We start from the raw sequence: 18,242 nt of genomic DNA on the forward strand, positions 1-18,242 counted from the left end.
TCAATCAATGAGTGAGTAGAAGATGTAGCTGCAAATGGAGGTAATGTATAATGATTCTCAGATTTGTGCAGGTGCTAAATATATTTAATTCAGTCTTACACATTAGTAATACTACTGGTGGAATATGTGAATATTGAAAATATGTGCCCCGGCCAGGTAGTTGTGTTGGTTAGAACATCATCCCAATATGCCAAGGTGGCAGGTTCAATCCCTGGTCACAGCACATGCAACAATCAACCAATGAATGCAAAAATAAGTGGAACAACAAATCAATGTCTCTCTCTCTTTCTCTCTTTTTCCTCCTTCCTCTCTTCTCCCCCTCTTGAAAATTAATAATAAATATAAAAATATTCATATCCTGGTGAATGTAAAAAATTCATAATCAAGAACATGAATCAGAGCTCTGCCTGGTTTGAGCTCGTGCTGCAAACCAAAGTGTTGCAGGTTTGATTCCCAGTCAGGGTACATGCCTGGGTTGCAGGCCATGACCCCCAGCAACCACACATTGATGTTTCTCTCTGTCTCTGTCTCCCTCCCTTCCCTCTCTAAAAATAAATAAATAAAATCTTTAAAAAAAGAACATGAATCAATTTTAAAAAGCTGTCAAAATAGGTCTGATTGACCGCTTTTGTTATTTTTTCTTTAAATTTGCTATTCATGTTTTTGCTGTGTTAGCAGTAGAATGAGTGGATAAGAAAATATTAGGAAAAGAAACTTGTAAAAAATCCATCCATTAATATCACCCATTGTGAGTGAGAAAAGGTACTGTTTTTCTCTAGACAAAAGAACACCCCCTCTGGGAGCCACTCAAGATTTTTGAAAAGGTGAGTAACGTAGTATATAGTAAAGGAGTCCTCTGGTAGTCAGATGTAGAATTGGAGGCCTGCCATGTAGCTAAAGGAGGTGAGGATCTGAAACTTGGCAGCAGCAGCAATCAGAATTGAATGAAAGAACATGGAAATCCATATCTGGCCCCCTGTTTCTAAATAGGAAATAGTTAACTGTTAAACAACTTTCATATTGTTAGGATATTAGGTGTCTCACTGATTGGTTACCTCTGGTCCAGAGTCCTTTCATTCTATTTTTAGGGAAAATGAGTTTAACCCCCTATTTTAGTTTTACTTTCAGTAAGGAAATTGTAAATTATAGATAATTTATCTATGAATTATAGATAAAATCTGTAATTCCATTACCCTAATGATATTCCTGGGTTTTTTTTTTACATTTACTTATTCTTGCTCTTATACATTTAAAAACTTTTCTAACAGTTCATTCTGAGAAACAGGTTACTGAACTAATAAAACAATCCATTAATTGCTATTCTGTGATGTTAAACCTAGTTAACCCAGAGATTTCACGTGAAGCCTTCATTGAACTCTAGTTTAGTAAGACCACAAACTGTCAATGTCACCTCTTTTCCTACAAATCTCTCTTAGTCTACATACCTTTATACAGATAGATACTAATTTCCCAAATTCCTCTATCCCTCATTGGGCGCAAGTTTCCATCTCTTTCAATGAATTGTTTACACAGTTTGAAAAGTTTTTAATTTTGAACTAATTATGGATTTATAGAAAAGTTGTAAAAATAGTACAGAGAGTTTTTATATATTCCACACTCAGCTTCCTTTAATGTTATTTTATACAACTATAGTGCAATGATCAGAGCCAGGAAATTAACACTGGTGTAACACTACCAACTAAATACGGTTTTTAAACTTCACAAGTTTGTTCACCATTGTTCTTTCTTTGTTTCTATCAAGGATCTTATCTAGGATCTCACATTGTATGATATTTTAGGTGTTTTCTTCCTTAGTCTCCTGCATTCTATAAAAGTTCCTTAGATTTTGTCTTTTGTAATCTTTTAGACATTTTTGGAGAATACTGATCAGTTATTTTGTCAAATGTCCCTCAGTTTGGATTTGTCTGATGTTTACTCCTGATTGGACTGAGATTATACAGTTTATGCAAGAATACAACAGAAATAATGTTGTGTCCTTAGTGCATTATTATTACCATGGGATTTATGATGTCGATTTTATTATTGTTGGTGATATTGACCTTGATCACTTGGTTACGGTAGGTTTCTGCTGGGTTTCTCCACAGTGAAGTTACTCTCTTTTCCTTTATAGTTAATATCTTGGAGATACTTTGATACAATAATTTGTATAAATGTCATGGAGTTCTCTGCATATGGACCTCATTGAAGTTTAATTATTATGAAATGAAATCCCTTAAGAGACTTCATTTTACCTGGTTTTATCAAAGGCCCTCAAGGATCTGCAGGAACAAATCCTTTCTAGCCTTCATTGGTCTCAGTCACATTCATGTCCAAATTCATAATGAAGTATCTAATGCTAGTAACCTGTAGATCACTGAACCTCATTGACCCCACTTTCTATGAGGGTGACAGGCTCTTCCTGGTCCAGTGCCCTTTCAGGACTCAGCTCTCTTTATGCATAAGACAATTTCATTTCAGCCAACATTTGAATGACTGACTACTTTGGGTTTTTTCAGAAGTGGAGGCTACAAGATGTTGCCTTTGTTGGTGAAGAATTCAGTAGGGGATAACTAGGGTGTCTGCTGCTGTAGCCTGGTTTATTACTTTCGCCTGAGAAAAATGGCAGTACATTATGTCGTACTATATATACTTGTGAAGTAATCATTGTTTTTCATTAATACAGAGAAATAAAAAAATTTTTTAAAGGTCATCAGCTTCTAGAGCTGTACCTCTAATGCTGGCAGTCATGAGCTATGATCTTTTAAATTTAGCCCTGTCATTTTTAGCTCTCAACTGTGAATCCTTGTTAGAATTATTTCAGTGGGCTCAAAATTTCAAAATTCAAATGTGCTCCAAATGGTATAATTTGTATCTATTTAGTGCTAATAAAGTTTATACAATGAATAACATATTCGATACTGCTTTAATAAAATACAAATTTATTAGTATTACTGAATTTAAAGTAGCTTTTTGAATTATGTGTTTTCTCAAGTAATAAACACTATAAAAGCCCAGCTTTGTTACTATGATTCAGATTCTCTGGGTCCTGAAGCTTATATAATTCAGGGACCTCCATTTAAAAAATTGTTTTTAATTTTTAAATTACAGTTGACCTACAATATTATATTAGTTTCAGATGTACAACTTCATGATTAGACATTTATATAATTTATGAAGTGATCACCCTTATAAATCTAGTACCCATCTGACACCATGTATAGATACTACAGTATTATTCACTATATTCCCTATGCTGTACCTTACATCCACATGACTGTTCTGTAACTACCAATTTGTACTTCTAAATTCCTTCACCTTCTCACCTGTCCCCTCAATCTCTTTCCCATCTGGCAATCATCAAAATGTTCTCTGTATCTATGAGTCAGTTTCTGTGCTGCTTGTTCATTTATTTTGTTTTTTAGATTCCACATATAAATGAAATCATCTGGCATTTGTCTTTCTCTGTGTGACTTATTTTATTCAGCACAATACCTTCTAGGTTCATCCATGTTGTTGCAGAGGCAAGATTTCATTTTCTTGTAGCTGAGTCATATCTCATTGTATATATGAACCACTTCTTTATCCATTCATCTATTGATGAACACTTAGGAGGTTTCCATATCTTGGCTATTGTAAATAATGCTGCAGTGAATATAAGAATGTATATATCTTTTTGATTTAATATATTGTGTATCTTTGGATAAATATCCAGAAGTGGAATTTCTGGGTCTTTCTATGTCTTATTATAGGCTTTGTTTTAAAGTCTGTTATGTCTGGTATAAATATTGCTACTCCAGCCTTTTGTTTTGTTTACATTTTAAAAATTATATTTTATGCATAATGCTATTACAGTTGTCCCCCTTGGCCCACATCACCCAGACCTTCCCCACTCATTCAAGCAGTCCCCACACCATTGTCCATGTCCAGGGGTCATGCATAGATATTGTTTGACTACTGCATTCCCTGTGCTGTCCTTTACATCCCCATGACTATTCTGTAACAACCAATTTGTCCTTCTTAACCCCATCACCTTTTTTGCCCATCTGGCCACCATCAATACATTCCCTATATCTATGATTCTGTTTAATTTCTGCTAATTTGTTTATTTTGTTTTTTAGATTCAATTATTGCTAGATAAGTACTTATTGACATTTTATTGTTAATATTTTTCATCTTAAGAGCATTTAACATTTCATGTAATACTGGTTTAGTGATGATGAACTTAGATTTCTCTTGTCTAAAAAGTTCTTTAGCTGTCCTTGGAGTCTAAATGATAGCTTTACTTGACAGAGAATCTTGGTTGTAGGTCCTTGCTTTTCATCACTGTGAACATTTCTTGCCTTTCCCTTCTAGCCTGCAAAGTTTCTTTTGAGAAATCAGCTGACAGTCTTATGGGAGCTCCCTTGCAGGTAACTAACTGCTTTTCTCTTGCTGCTTTTAAGATTCTTTGTCTTTAACTTTTGGCATTTTAAGTATGATGTGTCTTGTTGTGGACCTCTTTGGGTTCATCTTGCTTGGGACTCTCTGTGCTTCCTGGACTGGTATGTCTATTTCCTTCACCAGGTTAAGGAAGTGTTCTTTCATTTTTTCAAGTAGGTTTCCATTTCTTTACTCTCTTTCTTCTTCCAGCACATCCATGATGCAAATGTTGGTATGCTTGAAATTGTCCCAGAGGCTCCTTACACTATCCTCATTTTCCTGATTTTTTTCCTCTTTTTGTTTTGATTGTGTGTTTTTTGCTTCCTTATATTCCAAATCTCTGATGTGAATCTCAGCTTCATCCACTTTACTGTTGATTCCCTGTATTCATTTCAGTTAGTGCATCCTTCATTTCTGATGGTTTCTTTTTTGTGATTTCCATGCCATTTTTTATACTGTTGAAGTTTTCTCTGAGAGAACTGCTCTTCCCCCAACTTCATTTGGTATCCTTATAACCAGTGTTTTGAACTCTGCAGCTACTAGATTGCTTGTCTCTATGGTAAAAGCAGATGCTCTTGTCTTGTTCCTGATCTTAGGGGAAAAGCTTTTAGTTTTTGCCCATTGAGTATGATGTTGGCTGTAGGTTTCATGTTTATGGCTTTTATTATGTTGAAGTATGCTCCCTCTTCTCCCATTTTGCTGAATGTTTTTTATTATAAAATGAGTGCCATACTTTATCAAATGCTTTTTCAGCATTAATTGCTACAATCATGTGATTTTTTTCTTTAATTTTGTTTATGTAGTGTATTACATCTATTGATTTGTGAATATTATACCATCCTTGCATTCCTATGATGAATCCCACTTGATCATGGTGTATGATCTTTTTAACGTATTGCTGGATGCAATTTGCCAATATTTTATTGAGGGTTTTAGCATCTATGTTCATTAGCAACATTGGCTTGTAGTTTTTGTTGTATCTTTATCTGGTTTTGGGGTTAGGATGATGCTGGCTTCATAGAAAGAGTTTGGGAGTCTTACCTCTTCTTGGATTTTTTTTTTGATTAGTCTACGAAGGATAGGGGTTAGCTGTTCCTTAAATGTATTGTAAAATTCTCCTGTGGAACTGTCTGGTCCAGGGCTTTTGTGTGTGGGAGTTTTTGATTACTGCTTCGATTTCAAAAGCTGGTCTGTTCAGGCTTTGCTTCTTTGCCATTCAGTTTTGGAAGATTATATTTTTCTAGAATTTTTTCCACTTCACCCAGGTTTTCAAATTTCTTGGCATATAGTTGTTGGCAGTAATTTCTTTCAATCCTTTGTATTTCTATGGTGTCAATTTTAATCCCTCCTCTTTCATTTCTGATTTTGTTTATTTGGGTTCTCTTTCCTTTTTTCTTGATGAGTCTGGCTGAAGACTTATTTTGTTTATCTTCTCAAAGAACCAGCTCCTGGATTTATTGATCTTTTGATTGTTCTTTTAGTCTCTATGTTGTTTAAGTTCGCTCTGATCTTGGTTATTTCCTTCCTTCTACTTGCTCTGGGCTTTGTTTGTTGTTGTTCCTCCAGTTCTTGTAGATGTAGGGTTAGGTTGTTTATTTGAAGTGTTTCTATTTTTTTAGGTAGCCCTGTATTGCTATGAACTTCCCTATCAAGACTGCCTTCGCTGTGTCCCATAAGTTTTAGACTGTTGTGTGTTCATTTTCATTTGTTTCCAGAAACTTTTTGATTTCTTCCTTGATCACGTTATTGACTCAGTAGTTGTTTAATAGCATGCTATTCAATCTCCACGAATTGGAGTGTTTTTGAGTTTTTTTCCTTGAGGTTGGTCTATAGTTTCAGGCTCTTGTAGTCCAAGAAAATGCCTGATATGACTTCAATTTTCTTGAATTTTTTGAGGCTTGTTTTGTGTCCTATCATATAGCCTGTCTTTAAAAATGTTTCATGTGCATTTGAAAAGAATGTGTATTTTGTTTCTTTGGGATATATATATATCAGTTAAGCCTTTTGATCTAGGGCATTGTTCAGTGCTACAATATCCTTGTTGATATTTTGTTTGGAAGATCTATCCATTTTTGACAGCAGGGTGTTTAAATCTTCTAGTAAAAGTGTTTGCTATCTATCTTTCTTGGGGGATCCAACTAGCTGCTTAATTATCCCTCTGGCGCTGCCACCTGTGGGCATGCAGCCAGCTTTTCAAGTCTCCACTGCACTCCTTACCAGTCAGGTTGTGATGAAGCTGATTCTTCTGTCTGTCCAAGGTTATAAGTTGCTCTCTCACTATTGTCTAATTGTTTGTTTCAGGTAATTTCTCTACAATTTAGTTGTAATTTCAGATTGGTTCTGGGAGGAGGTTAGTGTGGCTTCCATTCACTCCTCTGCATCTTCCCAATCTATACTTTTTAAACTTGTTTTTCTTGCCATTGCACAGGTTATGGCTTCCTGTATGGTGTTGAATAAGAGTGGTAAATGTAGACATTTTTACCTTGCTTGGGACCTGAAAAAGGTGGAAGTGATTTTATCAAAAACCTGTTTTGGCTGCCAATTGATATTGTTCCACTGCTAAGGAACAATTTAAGCTTCTTGCCTTTTTGTGTAAAATGTACACAAATAAATAATGGCACATGTTAAAGAGAAATATTAATTTTAAAAACTATATATAAATGAATTGGGATGGCAAGAAACAGAAGGCCAGAAAGACTTATCTATTGTAATAGTCTGAATGGGAAGTAATTATGGTGTAAACTAGGTCAAGGGCAGTGGAAATAAAAAAGAAGTCTCAATATGAAAGATTTTGAAGGGAGAATTAATTGACAAGCCCTTGTGATGTGGACAAGGTAGGGGGAGAAAGACAGGAAGAAATAAAAAAACTACAGTTCTAACCTGGGCATTTGGAGATGCCATTAGTAAAAATAAATAAATAAATAATAGGAGTCAGAGGAGGAACTATTTTGGGGGGGTGGACATGTTGAACTTGTCACAAAAGTGAGCCAGTTTTCAAGTAGTTGGTAATTTGGTTTTAGGGTTCACAAGATTTTGATTTATTAGACCAGAAGTGATGGTCGACATTTTGACAGAGAAGGAGATGAGGACACCATGGTAAGTAATGTAGAAAAGAGCAAGAAGGTCTCATTTAAACTTTAGGGAATGCTCACTTTTTAAAAAAAGACTTTATTTATTTATTTTTAGAGAGGGGGAAGGGATGGAGAAAGAGAGGGAGAGGAATATCAGTGTGTGGTTGCCTCTCATGCACCCCCTGCTGGGGACCTAGCCTGAAATCCAGGCATGTGCCCTGACTGGGAATTGAACCAGCGACCCTTTGATTTGCAGGCTGTCACTCAATCCACTGAGCTGTACCATTCAGGGCCCCACTTTTATTTTTTAAATGATTTTATTTATTTACTTTTAGAAAATGGGGAAGGGAGTAAGAAAGAGAGGAAGAGAAACATCGATGTGTCACAGAAACATGGATCTGCTACCTCTTGCACACCCCCAGTTGGGGACCTGATCTGCAATCCAGTCATGTGCCTTGAACAGGAATCAAACCGGTGACCTTTCGGTTTGTGGGAGCCTGCACAACTCACTGAACCGCAGGGCATGGGTTGCCCACTTTTAATAAAATAGCAAAGGAAACAGAAAATGAACTGTCAGCAATAAGAGACCTACTGTTCATTTGTCATTCTTTCATTTTATTCATTATCTCATTTTCTTATTAATTAACCTAACAAATCCAGGATTGCATAGTATTAGGGCAGCAGCCAGTGTTAGGTACTGCAGAAAAGTAAGAAGAATGCTGCCTATGAAAAAGCCAGTAGGTTTTGAAATCAGATTTCTTAAAAAATAAAAAGATAAAAGAAATTAGGAGATTTCTTTAGAAAGTGAATGATAAAGTTAAAAGTGTGGTGGTGGAGTAAGGAGAAGTACTATGTTCTGAAGGAACTGATTGTAAGCAAGGAGAGGCTTTACTGATTTTAGAAAGAGATGAAGGGAGGGAGGGGGCAAGAGAGAAAGAGGAATATTAAGAAATATGCACATGGGAAACAGTTACTTGCCTTTCGTATGTACTCTGACCAGAGACTAAACTGCAACCTAGATACGTGCCATGACCAGGAATTGAACTGGCAACCTTTTGGTATATGGGACAATGCTCCAACCAACTGGACCACCCAGCCAAGGCCAAATGTAGTTTCTTAAGTAAATTACAGCAAAATGCTATATATAATAACAGAAATTAGGAATGTCAGCAACTTTCCTGGTTAAATCTTTTGATATCTCATTGTAATGCACTTTGACTTCCTAATGTGTGGGATACTTTTGCCTTTAATCACTAGTAAAGGGGCAAGTTACTGTTCCTTCACTAGAAACTGAGATACTCTTCATGGTTTTTCCATTTGAATCATTGATTAGTTGAACACAGTCATTCTTTATTGACCTTCTAAAATGTTACCCTGTTCCTTGCAATAGGCTCCATTATTTGCCTTAAGTTAAACTTTGTATTTTAAAAATAATTGTAAAATTCAAATGTTTCTCCAATCATGTTAGCTAAATTGTACTGACATATCACTTATTCTATGAGGGCTATTCTTTTTTTTTTTAATAATTAGAAAACTTATTCCTGGTACCTTATAACTTTCTGCAAATTTTAGTTTGAGGTCCCCAAACTAAAATTTACTTTTCTCCTTCTAGGCATAGCAGTTTACCCAGTAAGGGAACTCATTCATTGCATGTTTTGAAAACTTGGTAGTACTCTCATGTGTCTTTTGCATTAAATTTCAGCCACTGTGTGAAGTAGGTATTGTGCCACCATTTTGTAGACCCAGAAAACCATTTTACAGACTCAGGGCACCTAAGTAGTTTGGAATTTTACAAATTAGTACAATGAGGAAATTGGACTCACATCTTCTAACTCCAAGTCTAGCCCTAATACTGCCATTCTAGTCCTCTTTGTATAATATCACAATTATTCCTAATCACTTACTCCATACAACAACTTGAATTATATTGTATTTTGAGCTCTCCTTTTCATAAAAATGTATTTAAGTTTTAATCCATTTTATTTTGTCATCATATCTATACTTTTTTTATAGCTGTCTTTTTTTTTAAAATTTGAGATTGCCTGTATCACCTGGCATGATATCATTATCAGCTTAGTAATTTTAGTTATGATTTTGCATTGAATCATTAATATCTCATATAATACAACTAATTTTTACATAATTTTAAATTCTTTTTTATTTTATTCAGTTTGAAAATATAACTTAAAACTTAGAGAAGTTGTAAGAAATGGTACAAAGAATTCCCATATACTCTTCAGCCAACCTTACGTATTGTTGACATTTTGCTATATTGGTTTGCTTTCCCATTTTCTCTCTCTCTCTTCATATATGTGTATAAACACACATACCCCATATGTGTTTATACCCCATACAAATATATATACATTTGTAAATTTTTTTCTTCTGAGCCATTTGTGAGGTATAGACATTATACTCTTTTACCCCTAAATACTTCAGTATTGCTTCAGAAATTCTTATTCTTCTTTTAAGTAGGTTGTTAGAGCCATGTGACTAGAACTCTTAATTTATTTTCTCATATATCTTCAGTAGATGACATTGGAAAAGAATTATATTGTTTGGTGCTAGACCTGTATCTTAAGTGAAATAGTTTGTCAATCACTATTTCTTTGGATCATTTGTTATTGTCTCCCTTGGCTTTGTTCTTTTTGGCTCTCATGTCTAGTTTCTGACACACCTAGAGCAAGTGTCAAGAGTTTATTATTGCCTTACCCTGCATAATACTGCCATTCAGAGCCTGAGAATCTTCTTTTTCTGCCCCTGCCTTTTTTCCCTTTGCTCCCTAAACTCAGGGGTGTGTACACAGGGCAGGCTGAGTTTCAGTAAGCTCCTAATGTGGACACTGGAAACCCCACCTGCCTGCCAAGTCCTTTTGGCTGTAAGCAAAGTGGAGGCTTGGTACTTATCATTCCTTTACAGCAGTGGAGCTGCAGGAATGCTGTTCGGCTTGTTGGAAGTTGCTTAGTGGCCTAAAGTGAGGTGTGTGTGAGGGTGTGTATGTAGAATTGAGGGTCTTGTGTGGGAGACCTGAAATCCTTCCTGGTGCCATGCAGTATTTAATTGAGTACCTTCTTGTGACTAGCACTGTGATAGGAGCTTTTGGAATAGTATAATAAAATACATAATTAAATGCAGTATTATAGGCAATAGTTCTAGCTCTGCCACTTACCAGCTTTGATTTGGGTAAGTTAATGTCTTTAAGCCTCACTTTACTTTCTGTGAAATGGAACTATTAATTTCTACATGATAGAGCTGTAGAAAGATTGAATAAAGACTGTTAGTATTTCATTTTATACATATTTAGTATTTATGACTGACATCATATAAAACAAATATAGAGAATAATATGACTCTATAGTGTATAATCAAATACTTAAATTGTGACATGTAAATTATAAATAGCCTGAGAATTTAGAAAAGAGAAAGAACAGTTTTATGCAACCATTTAATGTTCCTGTGCCTCAATTTTTCTAAGGGACACACTGGAAATGCTAGGTGATATCCCAGAGAATGATTAAGATATTATAGCAGTTTTACTTTTTGAGGTGATCTGCGTGATAGTGGGAAGGAAGGGAGAAGCTTGGGGAACTGTTAGAAACCAAATTTGACATTCCTAATTTTTTCCTTATGTGGGCATGGCAGCCTTATAGGAAAATTTGAAGCTGGAGATTAGAAGCATTACCTTCCAAGGAAGTTGCTTGCTTTGGTGTTTCTCTCTGTTGTCTCACTGGCATTTTATTAGTTGAAAATTAATGTTGGTCATTGGATGGCCTCTGATTGTGAGCTCCTTGGATATAATCTAAGGATTAAGTGATTTGTAGCCCAAATTATCTCTCTCATCTTCTGGCAAAAAAATATAACACACAAACAAACAGGGCTAAAGAAGATTTAGTTCTCTTGAACTAGTGTTAAGGACATATGGTTTACTTACATGAGTATTTCTCTGGGATGGGACATCTTTCCTCAAAACAGAGTCCAGATTGGTAACTTGGCCCTCTCACCTTTAAATAGGGTTTTATAGCCATGACTATGTAAAATACCTTACAATTTTTTTTACTTACAATATCCAAAAGAAACTGTTTTAATTTCTCATTTGGTGTGTACTTGGTAATTTTTTTTTGTTAGCCTGGTTTTGGACGTCTGTATTTCCTTTTTATTTTTGTCTAGATCAACTCTCTTCTCCTTCTAGAAAATTTCAGAGAAGTTTCCCATGAAAGGAAAGTTGCTCATACCTTTTTTTTTTCCCTCTTTGGTTTCTTGTTTTTGTTGTTGTTAGTTTTTTTTTTTCTTGGCATTGTTTGCCAAGGTTTCAAGTTTATAGTGAGAGGTGAGGCAACGTTGATCTTGGCAGAACAGCACAAAGCCAGTAGAGTCATTAAGTGACGTAAGCTTTTGATTTTTTTTTTCCCTTCTGTTAAAGCTCTCTGGCACAGCTGGCTATTCAAGTCACAGAGGAAGAGAGGAGAAGAGACTTACTGAAGTTCTGGGTGGAATGATAGAAGATGTTTGGAGCATTATAAAAAACAGCAGCAGCAACAGCAAATAATATAATTCAAACAAACTTCTTTTCTTTGTGGAATCTATGTCAGTGGCTTAGAACTTGAATTTTTACTTCAGGGAATAATGGGACAAGGCAATAAAAGGAGGCGAGGAGGGTTACATTGGATTCTTGCTTATCTGTCTGCCTCTCCTTCCAGTTGGAAAAATCTTCAACCCACGAGAAGCGTTATTAACAAGCCAAAGGAACACATCCTACCTACCCTCATCCTGGATACGGTTGGAGTTGAGGATTACAGCCACTTCACCAGGATTTTTTGAAAGCAGTTCAAGAAAAACAGAAGGAAATAATACTGAAGGATATCTCTGTATTTGTCCTGTGCCATGTTAAATTTTGAGCATTGTTTGGAGCAAGTTGAGGACAGCTCTGTCATGTGGATCTAAGAGGATACTTGCATTCCTTGAGCTACATGTATGATGTTTGGAAGGTTGTAAACTCAAAATCTTTCAACATATATTAATTAAATTCTGGATTCTCTTTCTATTAAGGAGTTCAGCAGACAGAAACTCCCTCTCCAAAAAATACAAAACCTCCTCTGTGTTTTCAGGCTAAATGTGAACAATAATGTCTTGGAAGAAAAATTATTTTTCAGGGGGCCGTGGTAGTGTCCAAGGGATGTTTGCACCTCGAAGCTCAACCTCTATAGCCCCCAGCAAAGGCCTCAGCAATGAGCCAGGACAGAACAGTTGCTTCCTCAATAGTGCCTTGCAGGTAAGGGCAATTTCTTTCTTTTTGGTGAACTTTGACTTTTAGTTGCTGGTGCTGTATTTCTGATAACTCTTTTAAATATAATACTTGACCTTCTCTGCTTGAGGTCAGCAACCTAAGATAATTTTGGGGTTTATGTGTGTGATTTTAGGCAAGTCAATTTTATTTCTTTGAGTTTCAATTACCTACCTCATTGGTAAAAAAAAAGGGGATTAATATGATAGTGAAATAATAACTGTAATTACTACTATGAACCCGCCTAAAGGGGAAGTACATGATGATCTTACTACTTGTTTATTGACTTTTTTCCCGAACAGTCTCTTTTGTTTTCTTTTTTCCCCTTTTGACACCAAGGTGTCTTATCCTAATTGCTTTTCTCTAGTATAGAAAGCAAAATTCTTTCCACAAGTCAAAGACTTTCTAGTCTTATAGTATTATTCATTTCTCATAATATTCAGGCTTTAAAATTTTTTAAATTGATTTTTTAGGAGAGAGAGGAAGGGCAGGGGGTAGAGACAGAGGGAGAGAGGAGAGAGAAATATCAATTTGTTGTTCCATTTATTTATGCATTCATCGATTGATTCTTGTATGTGCCCCTACTGGGGACACATACCCAGTAGGGGCACATACAAGATTGAACCTGCAACTTTAGCAAATTGGGATGATGCTCTAACCAGCTGAGCTACCCGGCCAGGGCTTATTATTCAGACTTACAGCACACACACCGAATAGAGTCCAGTCTTAGTCTACTTCTTCACCTCCTTCCTCTGAATTCACGTATTGTAGCTCATCATTGGTGTCTGGTCAGATATGCTTGAACAGAGCTAGTGGAAAGTAAATTTTCCTAAGGTGAGTATCTATTGTACTTTAGATTTTCCCTTTTTGGGTTGCTCGCCACCTTGGTGGTCTCAGGATCCCAAAGCTTCCCATCTGTCTGCCTGATCTGCCTAGACAGGCCCATAGAGTGTTAGGTTCCTACCCCTTGGCCTAACTTTCAAGCAATCCCTTTCCTCCTTTTTATGCTTTTCACATAAAAGCAAATGAAATTTTCCACTCAAGATAATTATACTTTGGTTAAGTATTAGTTTTATACCTCATATTTAATGAGAGAATAAGTTGCTAATGAGAGAAGAAAAGACAGTGATATAAAAAGCATTAGATTTAGCTCTGGCTGGTGTGGTTCAGTGGATTGAGCTCTGGCCTGCAAAGCAAAGGGTTGCTGGTTCGATTACCAGTCAGGGCACATGCCTGGGTTGCTGGCCAAGTCCCCAGTGGGGGGCATGTGACAGGAAATCACATATTGATGTTTCTCTCCCTCTCTCTCCCCCTTCCGCTCTGTCTAAGAATAAATAAAAAAATAATTTTAAAAAATTGGATTTAGGAATTAGGAAACCTGAATTCTACTTTTTGTACATTAGTCTTGTGACCTTGTACAGGTAATAGTATTTCAGTTTTTTCATTCATAATATAAGAATCTAATCAAGCATATTTATGTAATTAAAATTTCATGCTTTCACTGTCCAAATTTTTATTAGACAGCATTAAAAAATCCTGTGCTGTGAAGCCTATAGTAAAAGTTTAAATGCTTTCACTAATTACTACCACAAATTTCATTCAATTGGGTGAGGTTGGTTAGGTTTTTTTCCCCCAGGTAATACAAACTAGGTTTTTGAGTGATTTTGCAAAAACTAACAATGCTTTTGTAATGTAGAAGCAGGCAAAAGGGTGTTGATATATGTGTTTACCTCCTTCAATTTAAACAATATTTATGAGTTTCTGTTCTAATTTCCATTGCTATATGGAACACATACTATATACACACACATGCATATTTCTATATCCATACTTAAGGATTGTGTCATTGATGGTTTTGGAGTACTATAATCATGTTACAAGTTGAAAATAATTGTTTCTATGAGCTAATATTCTCACTTTTGATATGAGTTCTTTTTCTTTTTCTTTTTTTGCTATTTAGCTTAATGCAATGTAGAGATGCTTTTACTTTAAAAAATTTCTTTATTAAAAATTTTCCCTTTTTTAAAAGAGTTATTTATTTTTATAGAGAGGGGAAAGGAGGAAGACAGAGAGGGAGAGAAACATCAGTGTGTGCCTGCCTCTAGTGTGCCCCCCATTGGGTACCCAACCCACAATCCAGGCATGTGCCCTGACTGGGAATGGAACAAGTGACCCTTTGGTTCACTGGCTGGCACTCAATCCACTGAGCCACAACAGCCAGGACAAAATTTTTCCTTTTTATTGAATTTATTGGAGTGACACTGGTTAACAAAATTATATAGGTTTCACGTGCACAATTCAAGAACACATCATCTATATACTGTATTGTGTGTTCACTACCCCAAGTCATGTCTCTTACCATTTATCCTCTTTACATTCTCCATTCTCCTCTTCCTCTCTCCATTTCCCCCTTCCCCCTGCAGTAACCACACTGCTGTCTGTGTCCATGAGTTTCTTCTTCCTTTTTTGTTTTTGCTTAATTCCTCTACTTCTCCCAGCACTGCCACCCCTTCCTACCACAACAGCTGTCAGCCTGCTCTCTATTTATGATTCTGTCACTATTTTGCATATTAGTTCATTTTGTTCATTAGATTCCATATATAAGTGAAATCATATGGTATTTGTTTTTTTCTGACTGGCTTATTTCACTTAGCATAATGCTGTCTAGGTCTGTCCATGCTGTTGCAAAGGGTAAGATTTCCTTTTTTATGGCTGGATAGTATTCCATTTCCCAAATGTACCATAGCTTTTTTTATCCACTCATCTACTGATGGACACTTGGGCTGCTTCCAAATCTTGGCTATTGTAAATAACACTGTAGTAAACATAGGGGTGCATATTAGTAGTTTGGGTTCCTTCAGATACACACCCAGAAGTGGAAATGCTGGGTCATAAGGCAGTTTAAAAAACTTTTTTTTAGCCTCAACTGATGACATGCTTATTGACTTTAGAGAGAGGGGTAGGGAGGGAGAAAGGAGAAAAACATTGATTCAAGAGAGAAACATCGATTGGTTGCCTCAGTTGCCTCTGTTCCTGTTCTGACTGGGACCGAACCTGCAACGTAGGCATTTACCCTTGAGTGGAAATTGAACCTACAGCTTTCCAGTTTATAGGACAGTGCTCAACCAACTGAGCTACACCAGCCAGGGCCATTTTTTATTTTTTGAGGTAACTCCATACTGCTTTCCACAATGGCTGCCCTAATCTGCATACCTTCCAACAAGGGCATGAGAATTCCCTTTTTTATGCATCTTTGCCAAGACTTGTTATTTGTTGATTTATTGATGATAGCCATTCTGAAAGATGTGAGGTGATAATCTCATTGTGGTTTTAATTTGCATCTCTCTGATGATTAGTGATGTTATGTTGAGCATCTTTTCATAGGTCTGTTGGGCCATCTGTGTGTCCTCTTTGGAGAAGTGTCTATTCAGGCCTTTGCCCATTTTTTAATTGGCTTTTTGATGTTGAGTTTTATAAGTTCCTTATTAATTTTGGTTATTAATCCCTTATAAGATGTATCATTGATAAATATATTCTCCCATTCAGTGGGTTTTCTTTTCGTTTTGTTAATGGTTTTTAGTTTGATGTAGACTTATTTTTTCTTTGTTTCTCTTGCCTGAGGAGATATATCAGAAAAAATAGTGCAACAAGAAATGCCTGAGGTTTTACTGCCTGTTTTCTTTTAGGATTTTCATGGTTTGGAGTCTAACATTTAAGTCTTTAATCCATCTTGAGTTTATTCGTACAAATTGTGTAACAAGGTAGTCTAATTTCATTCTTTTGCACATATTTGTCCAATTTTTCCAACATCATTTATTGAGTCGATTGTTTTTATCCCATTGTAAGTTCTTGCCTCTTTGGTCTAAATATTAATTGACCATACAGCTGTGGGTTTACTTCTGGACTCTCTATTCTGTTTCATTGATCTATATGTCTTTTTTATGCCAGTACCATACTGTTTTGATGATTATGGCCTTCTAGTATAGTTTGGTATCAGGTAGTGTGATTCTTCCAATTTTGCACTTCTTTCTCAAGATTACTGTGGATATTTGGGGTCTTTTGTGGTTCCATGTATTTTGATAATATTTGTTCTAGTTCTATGAAATACTACATTGGTATCTTGATAGGAATTGCGTTGAATCTATAGATTCCTTTGAGTAGTATGGACATTTTAATGATGTTAATTCTTTCTGTCCATGAACATGGTATATACTTCTACTTATTTGTATCTTCTTCAATTCTTTCTTCAGTGTGTTATAATTTTCTGAGTACAGGTCTTATACATCCTTGATTAGATTTATTTCTAGTTATTTTGGGGTTTTTTTTGGTGCAATTATAAATAGGATTGTTTTCTTGGTTTCCCTTTCTGGTAGTTCATTATTGGTATACAAAAATGCAACCAATTTCTGGATATTTATTTTTTATTCCTGCTACTTAACTGAATTCATTTATCAGTTCCAGTAGTTTTTTGGTGGAATCTGTTGGGTTCTCTATATGTAGTATCATGTCATCTGCAAATAAGAACAGTTTTACTTTTTCCTGTCCAATTTGGATGCCTTTTATTTCTTTTTCTTGTCTGATTATTATGGCTTGGACTTCCAGTACTATGTTGAATAAGAGTGATGAAAGTGGACATCCTGTCTTGTTCCTGATCTTATGGGAAATACTTGTGGTTTTTGCCCATTGAGTATGATGTTAATAACTCATACCCCAGTTTAATCATGAGGAAACATCAATTTTCTATAGTGGGACATCCTATGAAATACTTAATTAATATTCCTCAAAATTGTCATGAACATTAAAAACAAGGAAATTTTGCCCAGTCTGGTGTAGCTCAGTGGATTGAGCATGGGCTGTGAACCAAAGGGTTGCCGGTTCAATTCCGAGTCAGGGCACATGCTGGGTAGTGGGCCAGGTCCCCAGTAGGGGGCATGTGAGAGGCACCCACACATTGATATATCTCTTCCTCTCTTTCTCCTTCCTTTCTCCTCTCTCTAAAAATAAATAAATAAAATCTTTTCAAAATATATAAACAAGGAAATTTTGAGAAACTGTCACAACCAAGAAGAGCCTAAGGAAACCTGGCAAATAAATGGCTGTGGCTGGCGTGGCTCAATAGATTGAGCACTGGTCTGTGAACCAAAAGGTTGTGGTTCGATTCCCCATCAAGGCACATGCCTAGGTTGTGGGCCAGGTCCCCAGTTGAGGGTGTGTGAGAAGCAACTGATTGATGTTTCTCTCCCACATCAATGTTTCTCTCCCTCTCTTTCTCCCTCCCTTTTTCTCTCTCTAGAGATAAAAATAAAATAAAATCTTTAGAAAAATGACTATCCAGGAATGGAAAAAGACACTAGGTAAAAACTAAAGAAATCTGAATTAACTATGGACTTCAGTTAAAAAAGAAATGGCATAGCATGTTTCAAAGAACTTTAACAATATATACTTTGAGACAACTAAATAAGAAACACCAG

General features: G+C 35.9%; 1 protein-coding gene across 13 annotated transcripts in view; it reads left to right on the forward strand.

The window, feature by feature from the left end:
- The window catches only part of USP54 (ubiquitin specific peptidase 54), a 151,590-nt gene that overhangs the window by 67,193 nt on the left and 66,155 nt on the right, over positions 1 to 18,242 (forward strand). For 11 of the 13 annotated variants that reach the window (XR_004903387.1, XM_036026795.1, XM_036026796.1 and 8 more), the window contains exon 2: positions 11,911 to 12,759. Coding sequence is in view for 12 of the 13 variants with exons in the window: in XM_036026795.1 (XP_035882688.1) it covers positions 12,613 to 12,759 (147 nt within the window). In the remaining variant the exon portion in view is untranslated. The remainder of the gene's footprint in view (positions 1 to 11,910; positions 12,760 to 18,242) is intronic. The other 2 variants (XM_036026789.1, XM_036026790.1) reach the window with 1 other exon arrangement.

This window comes from Phyllostomus discolor, chromosome 5 (genome assembly GCF_004126475.2).
Source record: "Phyllostomus discolor isolate MPI-MPIP mPhyDis1 chromosome 5, mPhyDis1.pri.v3, whole genome shotgun sequence".
Classification (NCBI taxonomy): domain Eukaryota; kingdom Metazoa; phylum Chordata; class Mammalia; order Chiroptera; family Phyllostomidae; genus Phyllostomus; species Phyllostomus discolor.